A 26,074-nucleotide genomic window follows, 5' to 3' on the forward strand; every position below is an offset into this window, starting at 1 on the left:
TATTATGTCTCTGCAGTGCCTCTATGTCAAACTTGGTGAGATAGGTATTTTTCCTACCATGCACACATCATTGTTTTCTGTCTCATCAGTATCTTAAGATTTGTTTAGCAGTTTGACTGAAATTACTCCAGTGTAAGTTTACAGAGTATATCTATCTGCAGCAAATAACTAGAAATGGTTATGTTTTTCTTTATTGCTTTGGTCAGTGAAGACCATGATTTCTGAACAAAAAGTAAGCTGAAAAGTTTACATTTTTGCTGAGTTTGCCAATGTGCTGTAGCCATGACTCTGAAAGTGAATTTTGGAACATTAGTGACTCTCTTCCCTTTTGAAGGTGTTGATAGAGCCCTGTCATATGTTCAGGCGGTAATTAGTACATTTCAGCCGGAGGCGCTGAAGGAGTCACTGCTGCTAAACAGTGCTGTATTTGAAGCCCACTTATTGGGGAGTAATTGACATAGAAAACCGTTCAGTTTCAGAAACTGAGTGTAGACAGTGATTTATAAAAAAGACAAACGATGGCAGTACCCAAGTTTGGAATTCAGGAAATTCAAGTTTGGAAATCATTGGCAGTGGCCTTGATTACACTGAATGTGGATTAAACCACTGTTCACTTAGTTACCACATCTACAAAAGAAAGCTGAGAATGAATCCATCACTCTTAACAGGTATTTTTTGACAGAAGCTAAGAGTGGCATTTATGAAGAATGAATTCTAAATTAAGAGGACTTATAACATCTTCCTGTTATGTTTAAATGGTATTGGCTGTATAAAAAGAGTGTAACAAAAAAGAAAATGTTGAAGAAAACCTACTGCAGTTATGTTCTTTTATTTCCAGGAATAGTCCAAGTAAGAAAATAAGCCTACTTCCTTTTAAGTTTTTTTTTTGTGGCAATGTCCTTTGGAGAATGTGATTAAACCTTTAGTTTCACATTTTCAATTTATTTTTCCAAATTCAACAGACCCTGAAAATTTGACAACCTATCAGAACATGGACATTCTGATTAATGGTTATTTTCAATAAAGCATCCAATACCATGGATGAGAAGATAAGAATAGTGAGCATCACCATTTATTACTATTTTCTCTGTTTCAACAGTGAGCTAATTAAGTACTTACTATATTTTTCTAGAAAGCAGAACAAAACAGAGGTTTGTTTATTTGAAATACTAAGGTATAGATGTTTGTTTGGGATATTCAGTTTATTGAAGAAATCATTCCATAGATTATGTTTTTTAAAAGTGAAGATAATGTTAGACTACGATTGGCTTTGGACTTATTTTTGAACTGGTTTTGCTATCAAATCACCTTAAGATATTTTGAATATTAATACTGTTTAGGGAAGAATTTAAAATTTAAAGAAGCAAATTTGTAGATATTTTTCCCTCTTGTTTTAAAATGTCTAAAATTGTTTATGATGCCTAACTTCTGATGGACTTTAGTTTCAATTTTGTTCTTAGTCATTGCAGATATTGACAAAATGTCATACGAAATTATTTTGTATTTTTTGTAGGACTGGGAAACAGAAAATCATGACTGGTATTGTTTTGAATGCCATTTGCCTGGAGAGGTGTTGATATGTGACCTGTGTTTTCGTGTGTATCATTCCAAGTGTTTGTCTGATGAGTACAGGCTTAGAGACAGCAGTAGTCACTGGCAGTGCCCAGTTTGCAGGGTGAGTACCTATATGAGCTTTAATGTGCTGGTCAGAGGGTTGGAGTTCATTGACAATAGCTGCACAAAGATACCCCAGGTGGTCGTGCCAGGTTGATGGATAAAGTACTGGAGGGTGGGGGTTATCTGCTGAAATGATGATATATAAACATAGAGCACTCATAAATGGATATCACAGAACACATGACATATTCAGGGTTTGGATTTTAGAAAGTTGTAATCATATAAAAATATACTCTCTTCCCTTACTTTACACTTGCCTCTGGATTGTATGACTCCTTCAATGAATAGTCTTTGGGAATTAAGAAACACTCTTCCATACCAAGGTCTGTTCAGTTGTGTCCTCTTCGCTACTCAGAAAACAAAGCAAAAAGGCACATTGTTGGAGACATTCTGTATCTACTTCTCATTTATATTCATGTAACATTCCCCCGCCCCTTTTTTTGTCACGTCATGGGTTAGTTTCTTTCTTGTTTATAACTCATTCGGAGGGTGGATTGGTGGGACAGTTGTATGTATATAAAACATTCTAATTTAAAGCAGAATGAAATAGGCTGGTAGGTAAAATAGGTACTTTCCACAATTACTTTCATTCATATTATTTCCCCATTGAAAAGTATACATGCTGTGATTGTTGGTTGCAGGATGTGGTATGTGTGTGTATACGAGTGATGTGTGATACCTAATACTGCATTACATGTAGCAGTGATGGTGATTAGCAGTGAATTACTTGATTGTAACCTCTATTATTTTGTACTTAAAATTATTAAGATACTTATTTGGAACTATGCAGATCACCTAGATTACTGAAGTTGTTTGTGAATATACTTTGTAATACTGGAGTAACTTAGATACTCATTTATTCTTCCAAAAATGTATTTGTCTTCATAATTTTTCTTCTCTTTGTTTTCAGCCAAACATGTTCTGCCAGTATAATGAGCAAAAGATAGTGTACATTCTAGTCTTTCCTAGTACCTATGGTTTTGTATTACTTTAAGTGTACTGCACCCTACCAGCATATTCCATAGGCAGACAAAAGACCATTGAGATAACATTAAAAAATAATGTGTGATGATGATGTAATAAAATGCCTAAATGCTACATAAGCAGTGATAAGTCCCTAGAATGGAATATATTAGTATAAAGCCTCAGGTTGCAGATTACCTTCTTTTTGAGGTCTTCCAAGAATTTATGTATCTACAAAAATTATTGTAATTAGTGGTATGGGAACTGCATTTAATACTCATATTCTGATTTGTGCATTTTATAAACTAATTCCTGTTTTTTGGTAACAATTTAAAGTAAGTAAAGAATAATGAGATCTTAAGAACAGAAAGCATTACAGTATAAAAATATAAAAGAGATGGGGTCACTGACCAAATACTGAATCAGGAATTTAAGAAGTACAATGCTGGACATACCTGTGTCTTTATAGCTATAGCTTTTTAATATTTAATATTTAGTTCTTATTTTCATAGTGAAGAATTTAAACAGTAACACTAGGATTTTTAAGGATGGGTTAAACTTTATTATGTGTTTTTTATTCCTTACATGAAGAATGGAAATTGAACAGTTATACCTCTGAAGAAAATGTGTAATATTTCATCCATTAGAATTCACCATCAAGTTGTCAGATTCTATTTTCTATGTGTTTGCTTTACTCGTTACTGATTAGATGATTTTTTTAAAAAAAGTTTCAGAGAGTTTTACTGGCTCACACAGAAACATGATAACCAAAATGGAACTCAGCTTACCCCATTCTATTTTTCTTTTCTTCCCTCTTGGTTTCTACTTGTCTTTGTCAGTCTAGGTCAGCCATGGGCAAACTACGGCCCGCGGGCTGGATCCGGCCCATTTGAAATGAATAAAACTAAAAAAAAAAGACCGTACCCTTTTATGTAATGATGTTTACTTTGAATTTATATTAGTTCACACAAACACTCCATCCATGCTTTTGTTCCGGCCCTTTGGTCCAGTTTAAGAAACCATTGTGGCCCTCAAGTCAAAAAGTTTGCCCACCCCTGGTCTAGATAGTCTCACATCTACCCTAATAAAAGAGAAATATGCAAATTGACCATGCCTTCATGACACTCACCAATCAGGAGTGAGTATGCAAATCAACCCAACAAAGATGGTGGGTTAATTTGCATATGCAGGCACCGAGCAGCCCATGGCCAGGTGGGATGGGACGCTTGCATAATTGCCATCGTGACGACGCAGGCATTCCACATCGCCCCAGCTTCTCCTGGCCTCTGGGCAGTGTGGGAAGGTGGAACGGCAGCTTTTGGCCAGAGCGAAGGCAATGCTGGCAGCCAGGGGAAGGAAGGCCCATCTTGCACGAATCTTCGTGCATCGGGCCTCTAGTTGTGATATAATTACACTTCCTGAAAAGGAAGCTATGATTCAACAAGAAATTGTTAACACTTTCGTTTCATAAACTGTGAGTTGGTTAGGCTCAAAAGGCCTTTTTCTGGGTTGGGTGTGGTGAGTTTTAACTTCGGCTTTAAACTTTCCAAATAAATAGTTTTTTTCTATGTTAGAATTATTGTACTTTAATTGTTAATTATTACTTTCAAGAAAAGGTTAGTGTTATCTTCTTTTCCTGGGAGAAGAGGTGATAATAGCCTTGACATTTGAATGGAATTTTAAATATCCTTAAGGTAAAATTTTTTGCTTGATTTTTGTTGTTGTTTAACAAAGCATCAAAACTTGAAGCCATTTTTTTTTTATAATCTAACATGAGAGTGACTGACCAGATTTAAATATTCGTGGACCAAGAGAACTGAGAGACTGCAATTTAAGAACTGTGGTTCTAAACCAGAAAAACAGTCTTTTCTGTTTTTCTTTTTAATTAATGTTTGGGGAAAATATAGACTAATTAGATACTAGTATGCTAATAAGGAATTTTGAAGATAGATGCCCAGAACAAAATTTCAGTGAAGGCTTAGCATATAGATGGAACCCCAACCATTATTATCTAAAATTTAAGTTTAAAACATTTCTAATAAATTATGGCGAACAGAAGGCTAATTCATTTTTACATAATCTCTTCCCCTCAGTATTGAAAAAGTCACTGAACATGTCAATTCTAATTGAAAATATATTTTAAAAAATAATAAGAGTACATGTAAAGATTCATTTTAAAATGTCACTTAGAATAGTCAGCTATTGTTACTTCAGCTCAAGCAGCTTTATCTTAAATATCTGACTATGAAATATTTTAAGAGGGTAATGGTTGGAATTTTTCTCAATTTAACATAATTTTATCAGGTTTCATAATCTCAAGAATCTCAGAACTCAGGATATTTCTTTGGAATGTTTGCCTTTCTAAAAAAAAATTAAGCTGTTACTTTATGGATGTAGTAGATATCAGATTAGCATTTTACTTTGAAGAAAATTTGTTCTTTTTCACACTTTTAAAAAATGTTTTTATATGCTTTTATTGATTTCAGAGAGAGGAAGGGAGAGGGAGAGTTAGAAACATAATTGATGAGAATCATTGATTAGCTGCCTCCTGTGTGCCTCCTACTGGGGATTGAGCTGGAAACCTGGGCATATGCACTGACCGGGAGTCGAATCATCACCTCCAGGTTCATGGGTTGACACTCAGAGCCACACTGTTTCACATTCTTGTTACTGAAAACTGTCTTGTTACTAATGTCATTAGTTTAAAAAGAAGGGTAGGGGAGAGACTTAAAATATTTATTTTAACTTGGTTGTAAAAAATTCAAGTAATTTAGAGGATAAAGAAAAAGTAAAATTTCTGGAAATGTTGTCACATAATAGGTGAATGTTCTCACAGATATCCATCCTGCCCCTCCCTCCGAGCTCACCCATTTGTATCTTATCTATGTAGTTTTATGTACATCGCTAGATGGAATCAGTTTGTTTCCATTCAGCAATGTCCCAATCTTTTATTTAAGTATCATAATGTGCCATAATTTATTTAACCAGTGCCCCACTGGTGCTTATTACATTGCTTCCATTGGCCTGTCCAATCAGTAACATCACACTGAAACTTAGCTGTCAAAGAGGACATTCATGTTGCTATGTTCAGAGTCATCCCACACTTTCCACTCTGAAGAGCAGTCTTCTCATTACATTTGGATGTATTTGAATTTTATATTCCTGAAACAGCCATGAATTTTCTAGGGGGGCGGGGGGAATAGAAAACATTAACTTTTAAGTGAAAATTGCTTTTGAGATTTTATTTGCCTAAAGAATATATCTATAAAACACAGTGTAATCAATTGTATTTTTTAAAAAGAGACAAAATAAATTTCCTTCTACCTATGTAATTCTGTCTGATCTCTTTCATAGATAGAAGTAAATTTATTCTTCAGAGGATAAATTAAAGTGAAATTCTTAAATTAAGGGATAAGCACATGTAAATTTTTGATAAAAATCACTAAATTGTCCTGCAGAAGATTATACCCATTTATGCCAACGTGAAAGTATTTTCCAATTTATTTTTACTAATTTGATACGGTACAACTGTCTGTATTATTTTAATGTTGCTTCCTTTCATAAATGTATTTTCCAAATTACAAAGTCATTTTATCCTTTGATGCTGTGGTTATAGAATACAGGCCAGGGTGTGTACACAAGCCAATGTGCACATGTGTATGTGTGTGTGTGTGTCTGTCTGTTGTGTCTGTATGAGCACACATGCGCATGGATGCATAGCTGGTGTGTGTGTGTACCTTCGTGGTGCGTGTCTGTGCAAGCATGGGCGTGTTTGTGGAGGGTGGGGGCATGTGTGCACATCTTGTGTATGCATGGATGTCTCTTGTGTGTTCAAGTGTACATGTGTGCATGTATGTACACGAATTCATATGGGGATGGGTGTGCATGTTATGCACGTTTGCTGGCCTCCAATCTTGCTGGTGAACATTATGATACTGTTTGAGTAATGACTACTTGAAATTTTTTTAATATACAGGCAGGTTAATTAATGTGTCCTAAGAAACCCTAGGACCACCTCTGAGACTGGAGCACCATGTTGCTTTTTAGAGCAGCACTTGCTGGGAGACCTTTCTGTGGGGATGGAAATGCTCTATCTGTGTTGTCCAGTAGGAACTTCCAGCTATGTATGTTTATTGTGAGACCCAGAAATTGGAATTCAACTTGGCACATGTGGCTATGGCTACCTATTGTATCATACAGTGCTGTTTGAGAACTGCATGTTCTAAATGCCTATACTCCCAGAGTAGCATCTTTGGTACAAAATGTCTGCCTCATGACTGGCCTGGCATTTGTTCTCCTTATGAAGCTATAGTTAGGACTTGGAAGAATTCTAAAGGAGGGATATAGATCAGCACTGCCCCTCCTTTCCCTCATATACACAGCAGATTATACAGCAAACACTGCGCCGTGCCTGTAAAATACAGGGTAGTGCAGGTTGATGGCTATAATATCAGATAATGCTGCATTTGCTTTGAATCTGGTACCTCATAAAAAGTCAAATTATCTTTAGAGGGAAAGAAACAGTATATATAGTCAAACAAAATAATTGGCACTTTCCTGCCAAGTAAGTTTGAGCTGTATTTTGAACCTGGGTCCCTGTTTCCTCTATCCTCTTTTAACATGTTCATGTTTCTTACATAAATGATTTTTGTTTTCATAACTTAGATTTATATTACTGCTCCTTTAGGTTCAGATATATGAAAATTTTCTATGTGGACTAAAATATGTCATTGGAGAGCAAAATTTTGTGTATTGTGTGCCTTTACTGTGAGCACATAGAAAGAGCTAGAATGGGAAGACCACAGCGACTTACAGTACTTGTCTCCTTTTCCATATTTGGGCCTCTAAAACGGAATATTGCTCTAGTGAAATCCATCCAGAGATTTTTATCTTAGGCTTTTATATTATACTAGAGGCCCGGTGCACAAAAATTTGTGCACTCGGGGAGGGGGTCCCTCAGCCTGGCTTGTGCCCTCTCGCAGTCTGGGACCCCTCGGGGGATGACCACCTGCTGGCTTAGGCCTGCTCCCCGGGGGATTGGGCCTAAGATGGCAATCAGACATCCCTCTGGCAACCCGGCAGCCCTCGGGGATGTCCACTTGCCAGCGGGGAGCAGACCTAAGCTGCAGTCGGACATCCTTAGCGCTGCTGAGGAGGCAGGAGAGGCTCCCACCACCACCACTGTACTGGCAGCCATCAGCCTGGCTTGTGGCTGAGCAGAGCTCCCCCATGTGGGAGCACACTGACCACCAGAGGGCAGCTCCTGCATTGAGCGTCTGCCCCCTGGTGGTCAGTGTGTGTCATAGTGACCAGTCATTCCCAGTCTTTCTGCTGTTAGGGTCAGTTTGCATATTACCCTTTTACTATATAGGATAGAGGCCTGGTGCACAGGTGGGGGCCGGCTGGTTTGCCCTGAAGGGTATTCCACATCAGGGTGGGGGTCCCACTTGGGTGCCTGGCCAGCCTGGATGAGGGGCTGATGGCTGTTTTCAGGCTGGCCACACCCCCTTTAGGGTGGGGGTCCCCACTGGGGTGCCTGGCCAGTCTGGGTGAGGGGCTGAGGGCCGTTTTCAGGCTGGCTGGTGACTGAAGCTCCCAGCCTCTCCTTTTTTTCTTTTTTCTTTTTTTATTCTGGGATTTATTTACCTTCTATAATTGAAACTTTGTTGTCACTGGAGCTGAGAGCTGGCTCTTGCTCACTCCAGCTCTAAAGGCACATCCTGCTGAAAGCAGGTATCTGGGGTTTGTTTAGCTTCTGTAATTGAAACTTTGTTGTTTTTGGAGCTCAGAGCTAGGCCGCCACAGGCGGGGAACCTTGGCTTCCTCCAACACTGTAGCAAGCAAGCCTCCTGCTTGCTTCAGCTGCGTGGCTGCCGGCCTCCATCTTGGTTGGCGGTTAATTTGCATATCACCCTGATTATCCAATGAGAAGCGTAGCAAAGGTACCGTCAATTACCCTTTTTGTATTTTATTAGATAGGCCTGGTGCCTATCAAGAGGCCCGGTGCACAAAATTCGTGCACTGAGGGGGGGGTGTGTTCCTCAGCCTAGCCTGCACCTTCTCCAATATGGGACCCCTCAGGGGATGTCCGATTGCCGGCAGTCAGACATCCCTCTCACAATCTGGGACTGCTGGCTCCTAACCACTCGCCTGCCTGCCTGATTGCCCCTAACTGCTTCTGCCTGCCAGCCTGATCGATACCTCACTGCTCCCCTGCCGGCCCGATTGTCCCCAACTGCCCTCCCCTGCTGGCCTGGTCACCCCTAAATATCCCCTCCTGCTGGCCTGATCACCCACCACTGCTCTTTCATGTCAATCATCTTGTGGCTATGGGCGCCGCCATTTTTGAGTGTGTGGCAGTCAGTATATTCCCTCCTTATTGGCTGTGGGCGCTGCCATCTTTGAGGGTGTGGCAGTCAATTAGCATATTCCTTCATTGGCTGTGGGCACTGCCATCTTTGAGGGCGGGATAGTCAGTTAGCATATTCCCTCCTTATTGGCTGTGGGTGCCGCCATCTTTGTGATGGTGTGAGGGTCAATTAGCATATTCCCTCTTTATTAGATAGTATTATAACATAAAATTTTTGTATTACAGTTTTTTTATAACCTGTAGCAAACTTTGGTTTACTTTGCATCCCGTTTATGACATACTTATTGTGACTTTTATATGAATAGGTCAGTGTAAGTCATATTCCTCCCCCCCCCCCCCACACACACATTTCAGATGGCATTTTGTTGTTTAAGAATCACAAATTTTTAAATTGTGTTAATATACAAATTGGTGATCAGCCTAGCCCATTAATAAAATGAAGGAATAAGAAAATGTAGCTAAGGAAATTAAGAAGAATCTATGTGGAAAAATTTTATTAATAATTTAAAAAATGTATATATTGATCCTACATCAAAACCAAAAGGTTTCCCAACTTGTAGCACCTGATTCTCTGATCAGGTATCTGCAGAGATTTTAGGAAGAGTGCACCTTAGTGCTACTTTCACATTAATTGGAACTATTTCAAGCATTTCCTACTACAGTTTCTCTTGAAAATATTTGAAAAAAAAATAAAATATTTGAAATGAAGATATATATTTTACAGGAAACTTAATAATTTAAAGATATATATGCAGAAGGAAGTCTATCGAAAGCATTTCAAGTTAACTTTTAAATTGGATGTTAAGACCCAGATACTATATTTTTTTCACACAGTTTATAGTATACTCATTAGGCAACTGAAAATGAAGGAATTTAACTGGTCTACTAAAACCAAACCAAGACTAAATCACCATTAGAAAGCCACCTCGAGTTTTATCAAGTGGATTCTTATCAATGTTACTGACTTGCTAATGTTAACTTAGTTCTGGGTAAAGTTATATTTAGTGTCATTTGCACCATGACTTTTGTTCAGATAGCTAAAGAAAAGGTCATTGATGAAAGCTATTTCTTGAAACTGGTGATAGAAATTTACTTCTGAATCCATTTTTCATTCTGTTGGGTATGTAGGCAATAGAGTTCTTTTTAAATTCCAAAATCAGGAGAATGCCCATTTAATGTTCGGAATGAAATAGGATAAAGTGCTAAATGAAAATATTTTGAACATGAATTCCTTATGTATTTATTATGAAACTGTAACTGTTCTTACTTTCTGGTCAGTCTTCCTTTGTTAATGTTGGAAATTTATTCATATTTTCACCTTGAAAGTAAGTACCTTTACCTTCAAGATACATATTAACAAATCAGGAATGGAGATTTGGTTTTTAAATAAAATAGAAGTAGAAGCCATGTTTGAGAGGATGTGAATTTTTTTTTAACTGGTGGGCAATCATAGTATTGAAAATGAATGAACAATAAATATTTTTATAATTTCTACAGCCAACTGAATTATCATCTTTGTACTAGCAAAATAGAAAATTAATTTTAAGATCTTTGTCTAAATCAAGTAATTTATAAGGCAGTTTTACTATTTATCACTACCTTGACTAGAGGAAAAAGTAATGGGAACATTGATAAATGCAGAGGGTTTTAAAAGTTGATCTGGGTTATAAAACTGTAAAATCTTATGTATTGTTTTCTAGTCTCTTTACAAAACTACCTGGACCCAAGCAAGCAAGAAAAAAATGTCCATGTCTTCTTCATTGCCTTCCTTTGATGAATTTAGCAGTGTTATGGTCAGAAAGGCTTGGATATGAGTGTGAAATGTTTTAGGTGGTAGTGTATTTGGTCTTTGTGATACATGTATTTGGTGGCTTGTTTAGAATCTTAATAGAATTTTTAACTCTAAGGGATTATGGAAATAATAGTCTCTATATCAAGATGGTTTCAACTTAATCTAGATAGAAAGCTTATTTAGTGTTTCCAGTATTGATGAACTGAAAATAGTACAAAGGGCGCAATTTCCTTTTACTGTCTGCAAATGCATGAGGTGCCAGGGGAAGGTGTGGACAGGTGGGCAGGTAGTATTCCCATTAGCTGATAGTCAGCCTCTGTGAGCATAGAACAAATGATACTCATTTCTTGACCTTAAAACAGAGACAGGCAACTTATTTTCAGAAAAGAATGGAAAGGCTTACTCCACTGAGGAATGCCATTCTGCCTCTGCTTTTTAAATCTTGTTCTTTCTTTAAAGATTAGTATTGTGTAGAAGGGAAGGAACAAGTAGATACAAAACCTGGTTCCATGAAGTTTTCCTGAATGTCCCTTTTCTATTCTCTGGTCCCTGCAGTATGCCACAAAGGAGCTTAGAATTATCCCCAAAGTCCATTTAATAATGAATGGTAAAATTTCTGACACGCATAATGACACCTCTGTAGCAATTTTTGTGTGAATATAGTAGATGTAGAAATAATACATATTTTTACAATATCAGTTGGTTTTGTGACCTGTACAATTAAAGATGCTTTAATAGTTTGTAAATCACCCTACCAGCAGTTCTCAACCTGTGGGTCGCGACCCCTTTGGGGGTCGAACGACCCTTTCACAGGGGTCACCTAAGACTATCGGAAAACACATGTATAATTACATATTGTCTTTGTGATTAATCACTATGCTTTAATTATATTCAATTTGTAACAATGAAATTGGAGGTCACCACAACATGAGGAACCTGTATTAAAGGGTCATGGTATTATGAAGGTTGAGAACCACTGCCCTAGACTGGCTACTATAAAGCTGAAAGCTGATTTTATTATCTGAACTAGTCATAGCTTAGTTCAGTCAGAGCAAAGAGTTGACTTTGTAAAAATTAATAAATACATACAGAGTTGGAGTAGTATTCAGTGCTGTTTGTAAATCTGGACGAACAAGTCTGGAAACACCTTATTAGTAGAGCTGCATTTGCTAGCATGCTCCAAGTGTCCACTTCATGACACTCTTAGTAGTTTGCATTATCCTCAGAGTTCCAACTTTTAGCTGTAAGAAGACATATTTATGACAGGTTAAGGGAGGTTTAAATTTATATCCTTTAACGTAAATAAATTAAAAAAGCTATTACCAGAAACTCAAGTGCTGCAAATGGCTGTTGCTGGATTGGTTGTGGGAGGTTTGGGATAGAGCTAGAGGGACTCCATGTGGTTTGGTGCATCCCACATGCAGAAGTGAGTAAGCCACGTTTTCCACCATTAGAACTGGCAGTAGGTGTGATGTTCTTACCTTTAGGTCTTATGTTGGAGAGTTAATTTTAATGTCAGTGCTGGGAGTAAAAAAGACTGAATGTAGGTATATTTTTAGAAAACTGTCCTAGAATATGATTGACGTTGATGGGGCAAGAGGGGCCTCAGTGATACTGGAGGAGAAATGGTAGGCCTTTGGGGTACTTCCATCAGACCAGCTCTACCCTTAAAATCTCAAACATTGAGGTTTGTTATGTATACTTTGTATTCCATCATTACAAATGGTTGTAGATAATACTTTAGAGCCTCTAATTTCAGTAACAACCTAGGCAATTTATGTGCAGATAAAATTTATGGTGATTCTTTTCTGTGATTACAGATAGTTAGAGAGCTTGGAGTTTCTTAATTCTTCAAACAGTGTAGGTAATTTAAATGCAGGTCAGTGTTTCTCCACCAACTTACAGGGCAACCTGTACCAGAATCACCTGGTGTACTTGTTTAGAACACAGCTTCTGGGCTGAGGCTCAAGAATCTGCTTTTCAACCAGTGCTCCAGATTTGTGAATTTATTAATATTTAAATGAGCCTTTGGTTGTTAGAGGCCAAAGGTGATATTTGATCCACTGGCAATGAAATGGTTCACACATCAGAAATAAATAAAATGGTTTAGAGTGGCCAGAATATGCAAGCACAGCTTGGGTGTGTGCTTAACTCTTTCACATTTTGGATGGGTCTTGTCAGTTGAATGGCATTGAATATTTTTGTAGTAAGCAGTGAATTTGGTTACTAATGGCTATCATCACTTCAATTCACCTAGCACTTACCATGTGCTAGAGAGTGTACAGGCCCTTGGTTACAGAACACTGAATTAGGTAGATTATTATGGATCCTGCTTTCCAGAACTTAAGAGTCTAGTCAAGGGCTGGCAAACCACAGCCCATGGGTCAAATCAAGCCTTCCACCTGTTTTTGTATTGCTTATGAGCTAAGAATGGGGTTTACATTTTTAAATGAAGAAAAATCAAAAGAGGGATAATATTTTGTGATGTGAAAATGATAAGAAATTCCAATTTTGGTTTCCACAAGTTTTGTTAGAACATTATTTAAGATGACGTCTTCTCCACCATGGCAATTGAATAGTTGAAACAGACACACTGTGTGTGTTCTCAAATCCTAAAATATTTTCTGTCTGGCCCTCCACAGAGAAAGTTTGCCAACCCTGTTGAGTCTGCTGCCAAAGGACATTCTGGATATTGGGAATTCCCCCAAAACTGTGAGGCGCTTGTCTTTCTTTAGTCACAGACTTGGGGACTTGGATTTGAATTGAACTCCAGCAGCACAAATGAGAAGATACCTTGATTTCTAATTTCACACTTTTTTTCTTTTGGATATTTGGTGTACTGGAATAATACTTCCACAGCTTCATCCTCTGCTAAAATATGTTTCTACAGTTTAAAGCAGGGTCTCTAGAAAATATTGAAAATTCTAGATCATTTAATCCTGAGTGTCCCTTTGACTAGTGATGCTTAGGCACTGTAATCAATGATCAGTTGTGGGTCAAAAGTTGCTTGTACCTTCTTCCAGCCAGAAACACCATAAGTCACTGAGCGTGACACATTATTTATGATTTGTCTGAGGTATCTAGCTAGACTCTTTGGATTTGCTATATCCCAGCAATTGTTTGTAACTGGCCTGAGAATCCCTTACTCAGGAAGATGCTCAAGATTTTCTGTTATTTTTTTTCCCTTTAAGTAGAGGAAAGCAGCCCCTCAGTTGTCTATAATATACTTAAGAGCATCTCACTTTAGTGGATGTCTTATGCACATTTATAACACAGCTTCAGCCATGTGATTATTGTCCCTTTAAAATGGTTCCAACAACTTTGGCCATGAAATGGAAGTTTTTTCCGTGATAATTTGCAGATATTGCCCAAATCACTCCTGTATGCTGCTGGGTGTTTTGAACAGTTTCCAGAACTTTATTGGGTTTTACTAGGTTTGAGCTGCATGCTGTTACAGAGAGGCCTTTACTGATGAGTCCTGAAGTCTGTAAGTAACAGTAGGTACAGTTCTTCAAAGCCTGAGAAAAGATTGGGTCTGAAACAATCTGCAGATACTACACAGCATTACTTTTATGTTTTCCAAACTTATGAAGAGTTGCCTGCTTAGTTATATTACAGACAGAATAGCATTTAACCTTAGAAGCGAACCTTTACTTTCTGTTAGAGTAGCTTTTGCTCAAGGTACTGTGAGTGGCTTGGTTTGGCCAACAGGCATTACCTGAGACACTGTTGTGAATGTCACGTAAGGCAGCTCACATGTATTACCTAAGAAATACCCAGAAGTCTTACAGTGCCACTCTGGGGCAGAAGCTGCAATGCTTTGTTGATTTCTTGTGTGAAATACTAAATCTCTAAATTGTAACTGGAAACTTTAGAAAGAAAGCCCACACAAGTTTAGCAAATGTGAAAGCATCTTATAACAAATGGTTGTTGTTTTTTTAACTTTTTTAAAATATATATATATAGCAAATGTTTTATCCCTGCACATTGTTGGGAAAGGTTTTGCATCTGTTCAGGGTCTTCTCTTTTGTTTGCTTCAGTTTGCTGAGGAAGCTCCCTGGGCCCCGGGTCTGGGAAGCAGGCTCCTTTCAGTATCCTGGGCAGAGAGCTCCGTGCCCCAGGGCAGCTGTTCACTTACCAACAGAGGGCTTGTATGCATTTCAGTTCTTGTCCTATATCTGCAGTAGAATCCCGTATTGGTCACCAGAAAAGTGGATTGGGCAGCAGTACAAAATAAACAAGTAGGAGAGGTTTTCAACAAAATAATTTTTTGGATGTGACACTCCTTTTGGTGAATTCTATCCAACCCAAATCACTAAAGTTTCTAGTATATAGTATCTGCAAAGTGAACAAATACAGGAGAGAAACATTTCTGTCTGTCTTAGCAAGCAGATGGAGAAAGTTATTAGGTCTGGCATCACTTTAAAAGGACTTTTGAAGATTACCACTTAACACTTCTCAGTGTAGCAGCCAAGGTTACAATTGGAACCACTGCACCTGTTTGTGTAAATACATAGCCTCTTTAATAATGCAAGGCAGTGATTCTCAGTCAGGGTCAATTGTTAGAAACACCTGGAGTACTGGCACAGTGAGTGCCCAGGCCCCTCCCTAAGCCGTGGCACCTTGACATGTGGGGCTTTTTCTTTGAGGTAAAATTTACTTTGCAGGGGTTTGCAAAAGTCTTGAATGTACCATTTGATGAACAGACAAATGCGCACACACACCTGTACACCCAGGTCCCACCAAGGCAGAGAACATGATCATTGTACCCTCCTCCTCAGCCATTGTTCTCATTACTTTTTTGTTGTTGTTGTTAATCCTCTGTCGAGGATATTTTTCCATTGATTTTTAGAGAGAGTGGAAGGAAAAAGGAGAGAGAGAGAGAAACTTTGATGTGAGAGAGACACACCAATTGGTCACCTACTGCACACACCCTGACCAGGGCTGGGAACCAGCAACCAAGGTACATGCCCTTGGCCAGAATTGAAGCTGGGACCCTTCAGTCTGTGGGCCAACGCTCTATCCACTGAGCCATACTGGCTAGGGCCTCATTACTTCCCATCACAGATATGTTGTGCCTGTTCCACAACTTTATATAAGTGGATGTTGGTGTTTTTCCCAGTGATTCAACAGCCACAGTTGTTGAACATTGAGTGGAATAGCTATGTCTGGGTAGCACTTTATTAAATGGGGTAGAAGACCTCCTGAAGTAATATTTTGAAGGAATTGGAGCTGTGAAGGATGGGATAGGTAATATCTATTCAGCCATGGAAGTCACATGTCCCCCTTGTGTTTCCTTTTACATTTTATGTGAAATAGTCCTTTTTCCAAGCTCATATCACCACTTTTAATTGCACATGGTAGAAAAGAGATACTCTAGCTACTTGACTCTAAACAAACTTAAACATGACACAAAACCAGATTATCATCTTACATTTATCATTTAAATTTGTGAAATCAAGGCCCTTAGTCTGAACACTGCATTTGCAGTCTTCCCAACAGGAAAGAAATAATTGCTGCACATGGTTACGCTAATTTAGCAGTTCACTTAAGAATATTTAAACAGATGAAACCAAAGCATTGTGGGAATGACCCCACCCACATTTTGTGTAAATTCACTGTGGGAAAGAAGTAGGAATTGAAAATGGACCTTTATTTAAACAAGAACAGTTTAGTGCACAAGTTACCTAAACTTAAGCAAAGTAGAATAGGGTTTTCTGTATCGATTCAAAGTGTTTTCATTGTTTTTGTTACAAAGAAAGACCAATATAGTTAGGATGTTTTGGCTATAGTGATGTTCTGATTCTATCACTGCATCAGTTTTTCCCATAAGGAAATGTTGAGTTGCTTTGTTTTCTAAGGTTCCAAAAAGAAAAGAGGTTAGCCTACTAACAGTGAAGTTTTCATAGATTGGTGTTTGGAGCACAGGAAGGAGAAAAACATATTTCTGTGTACGCGTGAACTACCTAGCAACCCACGACACAGGACTATGTTGTGGTAGATGTAGTGAGAAACTCATCCCCATCATCACTGCTCAGGTGACTGTAGACAATATTTAGGGAACATTACTCTTCAGCACTACATAAAAGTGGTGGCTGCATATTTCCCCTAAAGAATATGTTACCTATCAAAAGAACCATAGTCCCACAGGTATTACAAGGCTTCTAACCTGATGTACATTGTTATTACATCTGAATTTATACAAATTTATGATTTAATGATCAGATTGATATTTGGGATCAACTGTTTCATACTGTACCCAAAATATTTGGCATGATAGAGCTTGCAGCTAGAATCATTGTTTTTACTCTTTCTTTTTAAGGGAATGTAGGTTTTCCAAGAGGTAAGAAAAAACAGCTTTCTTGGACTTCTTACTTTTTCTCTTCCCTATATCAAGTTTAACAAATTGTTTAGTATAAAAAGCAGTTTGTGGGAGGATGTCCATGCTGCAAAAACATTTGTCCAAAATGCTAATAGCTGATTGTCCATCAGACCCACTGTGAGCTCCCTCTACACTACTGTGAGATTTGCAGAATGCAGGAACTGAGCTTAGTTCTCTGTTGTGTCTGGCTTATGGACAGGGCCAATTAATAGTTCTCACATGTTTGTGTGCGTGAGAATCACTGGGGATCTTGTTAAAAATGAGACTTCACAAGCTACATCAAAGCCCTTCTCCCCCCGAAATTATAAACATGGGGTCCAAGAAAGGTCATTGCCTTTTAAACTAGCCTGATCACCCCTAACCGTCTCTGCCTGCCGGTGTGGTTGCTCCCAACTGCGCCCCCTGCCAGCCTGGTCGCCCCCAACTGCCCCCACCCCTGCTGGCCTGGTCGCCCCTAACAGCTGCCTGCCCCCCCCCCCCCCGCCAGCCTGGTTGCCCCACGCAGCCTGCTGTTCATTCAGCAGTCTGGTTGTTTCAGTTGTGACGACTCCTAGCTTTTTATATATTAGGACTAGAGGCCCAGTGCACGACATTCGTGTACCAGGGTTGAAGGGGGGGGGAGAGGTGTCCTTTAGCCTGGCCTGTGCCCTTTAGCAGTCAGACATCCTGAGTGCTGCCGCAGAGGTGGGAGAGGCTCCCACCACCGCTGCTACGCTCGCCAGTTGTGAGCACGAGCCCGGCTTGTGGCTGAGCAGCGCTCCCCCTGTGGGAGCACACTGACCACCAGGTGGCAGTTCCTGCATTGAGCATCTGCCCCTTGGTGGTCAGTGCACATCATAGCGTCCATTTTTTCCGCCGTTCGGTTGATTTGCATGTTACCCTTTTATTATATAGGATAGTATTTTAATATTGTGTGTATAATCAATTTGCTTAAGCTCTGGCTAAGACTTCTCAGTTACATGAGAAATGTAACTGTATTAAGCATATTAAGATCATTTCCTGCATTTACGTTTCTTTGGGAGTTATAATCTAGTGGCCTGAGAAAGTTAAAGCATCTGTTAGTAGGTGGCCCAGACCTACTCGGTCCTCTGCTGTGCCATCTGCTTATGACCCAGTGTCTGCTGTGATTTCTTAACCTTGACTAAAGAAATGAGAATGTTTGTCTTCATTTCTTTGCTATCTACAAAGGACATAAGAGAAATAGAATCCTGGATTTTTCCTTCTTCATGTGAAGTTAGATTTTCTGAGAGATAAATTGAAGAACCTAATTAGCTTTTAGGCCAGCCTGACAGAAATTGGATTTATACTGACTAGATCAGTAGCACTTTAAGACAGATATGTAGGTGTTGCCACTGCACTACTGCACATATTTCATAAGTGACAGAGATTTTTAATAAAGTTATTTTGAAAGTCACCATGCACGATTGCTAATTTAAAATGCACCCTAAAGGACTTTAGCCATTCATTATGAATATATATCAAAATAAGTGATTCTATATTATGTCATTATTATGTTATCATTATTGTTGTCATTTCTTTTTAATCTGAAAATTGGTTTAAGTTCCAAAATATCAAGAAACAAATGCATAATTTTCTAAGGTATTATTTCAAGTACAGCATAATATTTTCTGATTATTACAGTACATGTTACTTTTGCTATGCAAATCTCAAAATCAAATATTTTGGAAATAGTGCATTTTATAAGTGAAATCTTAGCAGACTATAATCTTTTATATATAGAAGTCTTTTACGTGAATATAGACATATAAATGATCAGATTTTATATCTGGCCTTTCCTGTTTTTAACAGAGCATCAAGAAGAAAAATACAAACAAACAAGAGATGAGCACATACCTGAGGTTCATAGTCTCCCGCATGAAGGAGAGGGTGAGTCCTGCCCCTGGAGTCTTCCCAATTAGATTTCACTCTGGTTCACTCTTTAAAAGTTAATGACTGACAAGTAAATATGTATAGAGCAGCTTTGTCATAATTCTTTTGTATAGTAAATTGTTCTATAATAGGCTTTTAGATTTTTTTGTTTTGTCTTTGTTTTAGAACAGACATTTCTTTAGCTGCATTAGATTAGAAACATTTACATTTAGAAAGTTTGTTTATCAGAACATTTTCATTGATAGTGTTTAAAATGAAACGGAATGCTCCACAATAACTGTTTTGTCAAAACCTTAAGGAATGCCATGTTAAACTATATAGTGCATGTACATTTCTCTGTTAAGTTCTAAAGTACTTCTTTAGAAATTGATGTTTTACCTGTCTCTCTCTAGCCACATTTAAACTGGTGTATTTAATGACCTTCCAGGCTATAGACCTTAATAAAAAGGGAAAGGACAGCAAACACCCGATGTACCGGAGGCTGGTGCATTCAGCGGTTGACGTCCCCACCATACAAGAGGTAAAGCCAGGCCTTCCGTACTGCTTCCCATTTACCTCATGGCTCCCAGGTGAATGAGAGATCACAGCCAAGCATGATCCTGGGTGCCATTCCTGCTTGAGGAGGATGTGCCTGCCCAGTGTCTTACTAGAACCAGCTAAGCATGGCCACCTCACATACATGCCTATTGTTTTAAATTTCGTGTGGTCACTCTGGTACAACCAGGCCTTATAATAAGGCTGGTTTTAAACGACATGTAAAGTCTTGATACTTGTTTGTGAAAGCAAATGGATGGGACCTGGTCAGTTTAATATTTCAGATGTAGAGAATGCACATCTGGACACAGGCCCCTAGTTTTAGCAGTAGTACTTGGGGGTTTCTCTCAAGGAAAAATTAGAGCATAGAACTACTCTAGAGTCTTGGGAAACAATGAAATGAACTTGAACCAAATAATTATTCTTAAAGTTCTTAATGTTATCAATGCTAGCTGAGGAATGTTGGGTTTGTTAATATTTAATTACTAATTGCAATAAAATCCCTTAGAACACTTAGACATGTTTTAAGTTAGGGTTGCTGAATTACTAATTTTGTAATTTATGTATCATTTTGAAATTTTAAAATCCTATGGTTGGCCATAATAGCTTATAGGAAGACCGTAGGAATTATTTGAAATTATCTTATAAATTTCCTAATCCCTTAGCACAGTGGTTCTCAACCTTCCTAATGCCGCGACCCTTTCATACAGTTCCTCATGTTGTGGTGACCCCCAATTTCATTGTTATAAATTGAACATAATTGAAGCATAGTGATTAATCACAAAAACAATATGTAATTATATATGTGTTTTCCAGTGGTCTTAGGCGACCCCTGTGAAGGGGTCGTTTGACCCCCCAAAGAGGTCACGACCCACAGGTTGAGAACCACTGCCTTAGCAGCTGAGAAAGACTAAAGGTGTATTATTTCTATGGAAGGAAAGGGTAAATGACAGTTGTTCCCTTAAAATTCTGGCAAATCCTAGAATAAAAACAATTTAAATTTTACCTACTACTGGCAGATTTCATAGCCTCAGGTATAGCCTCTTTTCCTAAACTCTGAGGCCTGTGAAAGAACGTTGAACCCAGTTGCCCTTCCTGCCCCTGCCCGTGCTCTTGCACGTTTCCCTTCCTGCATGGCACCGACCCAGATCCCCAGTTTGATCCTCTTGGCTCCATAGAGAACACTAGATGGGTGGATGCTGTCTTGGTTCTCTGCTTGGCAAGTGCTATTCATGAGCAAAAGCACTGTAAGAAAAGTAGAGGAAGACATGATTTTTATGGTTGTAGGAGCTTAACTACAGTCCAGATCAAAATGCAAGGGCACAGTGCATACCTCACAAATCACAGAGGGTATAAGCATCCCAGAGCCCAATACAGTAAATCCTGAGGCACATGCCAGGAGGCAACTACCTTCAGCTAGGGAATCTGGGGGAAGCCTTCCGAAAAAGGGCCACTGAATTGGGTTTTGGAGGATTTCAAGAAAAAGGTTGGTTCTTAACCTTTTTTAAAATTGATGTTTAGAGAGAGAGGGAGAGAGAATGAAACATTGATCAGCTGCCTCCTGCACACCCCTTCCTGGGGATCAAGCCCAGAACCTGGTCATGTGCCCTGAGCTAGAATCGAACACTGCAACCTTTCAGTGCACGACTACACCCAGCCAACTGAGTCACACCTGTCAGGGAAGATCTTAATTATTCTTTAGAGGCCTTAATATTTTAGTATTTGACAGCCAAGCAATTTTCAAACCTATTTCCTAAAAATATCATGAGGATAAGAAAATGCCTTCTTGTTGTTGAGTTAATTTGTCATACCCCCTTCTAAAAATTTTGTCTTATCCCAGCAACCCCTCAGATTTCCCACCTAACCTTTTCCAATTCAGAATTACAAATGTGTCTTCTTTAGTCATGTTAAACTGTCACAGAGGCTAACAGTTCTTTTTCTCCAATCTTTATTCTCCTGTGTTATAATAAGTAGTTAAGTTCTCATCAGCGACATTGGCCAAAGCTTTTAACTGTTTACAGTGAGCTTTTATCATTGCTACACAAGAAGATGTTCAAGCTGCCAAGTTCACTCCAGTAAATCAGTAGAAAAGACAGCAGTGGCTATAGGACAGCAGATCTGCCACACTTCACCATACTGTCACATTCTAACTGCACTGGAGTTGTGGGTTTCTCTTACATATGGTGTGTCAACACTGTGGGACACAGGAGTAGCCGTGATGTTATTTGGAAAAATCTGTTGCATCCTATACTCTAACCATGTTATCATATTGCAGACAAATATTTTTACTAGTAACTCTTGCCATTTTGTTTTTTAATCACTGCAGAAAGTGAATGAAGGGAAATACCGAAGTTATGAAGAGTTCAAAGCTGATGCTCAGCTACTTCTCCACAATACAGTGATTTTCTATGGAGGTTGAATATTTTTTGCTTTTTCTTTTGCATTTTTTTCATACCATTTACATTCCATATTGAGAAATAACTTTTATAAAATATTACATTAAAATTAGTATTTTAATGATCTGTAAGTAATAATGTTATGGTTTAATCTTAAAAATATTTGGTAATGTAAGTTATAGCTTATAGAATGAACTGTCCAAAAGCAAAACACTAGTACACTAAATGCTGAAAGTATTACTTTTTATAGTTTTATTTATGTACTTAGTTGAAAGGCTTTTTATAAGCACTGTGATTAATTCTGGTTGTTTCCCCATTAATATTCTATCACTTAAAGGTAAAGAAAGAGGCCACTCTTTACCTAGAGAATTAGTGCTATGTTAGATGTGAAATTAAAGCTGCTTGTAGAATTTTATTTCAGTGCCTGAACTCTTAAAAACAATACACATTTTGTTTTAAATGGTATATATCTACTTTTGTCAAAATGAAAGAAAATTTAAATGAGTGTATTAATTTTGGTAGTCTGTATTTTAGATTATTGGTAATGGATATCTGTCTTTAATTACAGCAGACAGTGAGCAAGCTGACATTGCAAGAATGCTGTATAAAGATACCTGTCATGAGGTACTGTCTATACCTAGTAATTAAACTCTTACTATATTTCGAATTAATTTATTTCACAATCCCACTCATCTTACATATTTTAATTTTGTAATTTCCATTAAATATCAGTTTATTTCCATTTTTTATATACATGGGAAATAATGCAAATAGAGGCAAAAAATTCTGTCAAACTATTCTCAGATATCCTAGGAGATTTAGTTACTAAGTAACTTATACAAAGAAATTTTGTTTGCTCTTTTTTAATCACCCTTAAGTTATTGGTTACCTAATGCATGTACATGTTTTGTATGGGGCAGAGACACTCAACAAATGTTACCTTCTTTGGATAAAGGATACTACACAGGCAAAAAAACAACAACCAAACAACACAGTTCATATTTATATAGTAAATGAAATACTATTTTGGGAAGGTTTTTTTGTATATATGGTCTTTCTTATTTGAAACACCTGTAATCATATTGTCTTTGCAAAAGTGTCTCAATTATCTAAAAGTTTTATTCTTAAATTCATTTCAAATTTGACTTTTTAAAATCCATTAAATATATGTTTACTGAGTGTCTATTGTGTGCTGGGCATGTGTTAGGAGGAATGAAATGGTGATCAAGGTACTGGCTTCCTGCTAATGGAGCTGTATTCTGAAGAGAGGGATACTTAAATAAGAAACAGTCAAAATATGTTTATAAATTGGAAAAAAATGTTATGAAAGAAAACAAAGACTAACATGGAGAATGCGGCAAAGTAAGGACTGCTATTATTGGTAGTGGATATTTTATGTGGGTAGATGAGGAAGACCTTACTGAGGAAATTGCATTAATCCAAGTACTAAAGAGCCAGAGGCACCAGTGAGGCTGGAACGCAGAGGTCAGGCAGGCCAGGCCTTGTAAGGAATTTGTTTTCTCTTTTAAATGCAATCTGAGACCATGGGGGTGGTTTGAACAGGAAAGTGGCAGGCTTTTCCAATATTATTGAAAACTTAAAATTTAAACTTAGGAACAAAATTCAAGGCTATTTGTGTACATGAACAAGAATGTTAATTTATGTGAATCGATTTTATATAGTTTAATGCAGATATTTATATTTTGTAGGCTAAAATAGTTGTTGTTCTTTTTCAGCTGGATGAGTTACAGCTTTGCAAGAACTGCTTCTATTTGTCAAATGCTCGTCCTGACAATTGGTTCTGCTATCCTTGCGTATGTGACATTTTGTGATTTTTTGTGTTTTACCTCTTAAGTATATGATGCTCTAAGGAAGTTTATTTCCAGTTTGCTTAAAGTTTATAATCCTTCCTAAATATGTTTCTTTGTATCATAGGACATTTGGTTTCAATGAGTGTAAAAACTGAGACATGGGAAAAACAGCTTGGGATTGTTATCCAATTTTGACTTTAAAACAAGGAACTTAAAGCTAAACATTGAGTCCCTTAATATATATAATAGATTTTTGCTTTTCTTCTCATTCTTTCACAAGAAATTGAAGGCTTTATAGATGTTAATACCTGTATAATTTCCCCTAAAATGAGATGATTTCAGGAAGGGTGATGGCAAGAAAACCTGTGAGTGTTCTGGGGCCCCAGAGGCACGATGTAAAGGCCCCCTGAGAGCAGTTGGTCTCCCAGAAGTTACGTGCTTCTCAGTCACTTGAAAGTTTTTTAAAATTTGAATCTCGGATTAGTTAGGTTTGAATCAGGGTTTCAAATCCTCCCATTTCTAACAGGCTCATGAAACACAGTGAGGGTCTTCTGTTTGCCCCCACTGCCTCATTTCATAGTGCTACAGGATAGTAAGTGGGTATTTTTCTTCTCTTCTCAGAAATGAAGGTCCATATTCCTACTCTCATGCAGATTTTAGTTTTTGGTGTTTTTCTTGGAGGCAAAGTCAGTCAATCCCAAAAAAAGAAAACAAGTTCTATGTGTTTTGTAATGTTTTCAAAATAATGAGTTATACTTAACTAATTCAATATTAATGAATGATACACTTATACTTAATACTTTAAAAGTAATGACAAGGCAGAACGTTTTATTTGCAGATACCTAATCATGAACTGGTTTGGGCTAAGATGAAAGGTTTTGGATTCTGGCCAGCCAAGGTCATGCAGAAGGAGGACAATCAAGTTGACGTCCGCTTCTTTGGTCACCACCATCAAAGGTAAGCACGACCCACATGCAGCCGGAGTAGCTGAGCTCTCAGTTCTTTTTTTTTTTTTTTTTTAATATATTTTACTGATTTTTTACAGAGAGGAAGGGAGAGAGGCAGAGAGTTAGAAACATCGATGAGAGAGAAACATTGATCAGCCACCTCCTGCACATCTCCTACTGGGGATGTGCCCACAACCAAGGCACATGCCCCTGACTGGAATCGAACCTGGGACCCTTCAGTCCACAGGCCGACACTCTATCCACTGAGCCAAACCAGTTTCGGCTGAGCTCTCAGTTCTTAAGACTCAGTCTGGCCAGTACCAGTGTTCTGGTAGCTTTATCAGAAACAGCATGAAGTTTCTTAAGAAACAGCATATAAGTTGACTAGGCAACTAACAGTGAGTTCTATAAATTGTGTCTTTAGGTATATTTCAGTTATTTTTTACTAAGCAAGATAGTTTCAGTAACTAACACTGTTGAACTCAGATGCATGTTAAAGCTGACCTGAATTCCTGATGGCAGTGAAGGGGGAAGGATTCTTAAGATGTGTCCATTTCATAGTATTCTAATGACATTATGGTGGTTTCAACCATCTTTCAAAAGCCATAGACCAAAATAAGCACCTCAGTAGTAGAATAGAGTTTCAATCTTGGAATCTAAGTATATATAAGAATTATATGCATAGAATTACCAGACATTGTTTCCAATCTAGATTTTAAAGTCTGTTGCTAGGGATATGTATACAGCAAAGCATAAAATTTGCTTTTTCATAATATAACAATATATGTATCCCAAGGGTAAAACCCCGTTTTATTACTATAAAATTTTTTTTGCATAGTTATTTGACACAAAATGCTAAACTGTTCTATAAAATTATAGCTCTCCTTTATTGTGATATTAAGGCCTTAAATTTTACTGTACATTGAACATTAGGAAGTCTAAGATAGTGTCCTAAATAATGTGTCATAAAAGCATTGACTCTAAAAGTGAATTCAAGTACTGTGAACTGTCATAGGACTCAGAGATTAATGAGTCTAACTATTCCAAGCCACAATAGGAAAAATAATTCACATGAAATTTGTGGGGGGTTTATTTAACACAAATATTAAATTAAAGGGAGAAAGTGCCAAAAGTCAGCAACTTGATCTAAAAGTGACACTGTCCAAGGATTTAAATTTACATTTCATGAAGCGTCTGTCTCCTGTCATGCCTGGAGGGTAAGTGTCCTTCCTGTATAGTTGTTATTACTATAAAAGAAGCTACAGAATGAGACTTTATTCCTCCCATAGTGAATTTTTACCTAGTCTCCATT

General features: G+C 37.9%; 1 protein-coding gene across 8 annotated transcripts in view; it reads left to right on the plus strand.

Annotated features, from left to right (window-relative positions):
* The window catches only part of ZMYND11 (zinc finger MYND-type containing 11), a 141,156-nt gene that overhangs the window by 94,463 nt on the left and 20,619 nt on the right, over nt 1–26,074 (plus strand). For 3 of the 8 annotated variants that reach the window (XM_081098367.1, XM_081098369.1, XM_081098368.1), the window contains 7 exons: nt 1,514–1,675; nt 18,994–19,071; nt 19,502–19,594; nt 21,935–22,022; nt 22,573–22,628; nt 23,741–23,818; nt 24,654–24,772. In XM_081098367.1, coding sequence (XP_080954493.1) covers nt 1,514–1,675; nt 18,994–19,071; nt 19,502–19,594; nt 21,935–22,022; nt 22,573–22,628; nt 23,741–23,818; nt 24,654–24,772 — 674 coding nt within the window. The remainder of the gene's footprint in view (nt 1–1,513; nt 1,676–18,993; nt 19,072–19,501; nt 19,595–21,934; nt 22,023–22,572; nt 22,629–23,740; nt 23,819–24,653; nt 24,773–26,074) is intronic. The other 5 variants (XM_081098370.1, XM_081098372.1, XM_081098371.1 and 2 more) reach the window with 2 other exon arrangements.

The sequence above is a fragment of the Myotis nattereri genome, assembly GCF_964212035.1.
Source record: "Myotis nattereri genome assembly, chromosome: 1".
NCBI classification, from domain to species: Eukaryota; Metazoa; Chordata; class Mammalia; order Chiroptera; family Vespertilionidae; genus Myotis; species Myotis nattereri.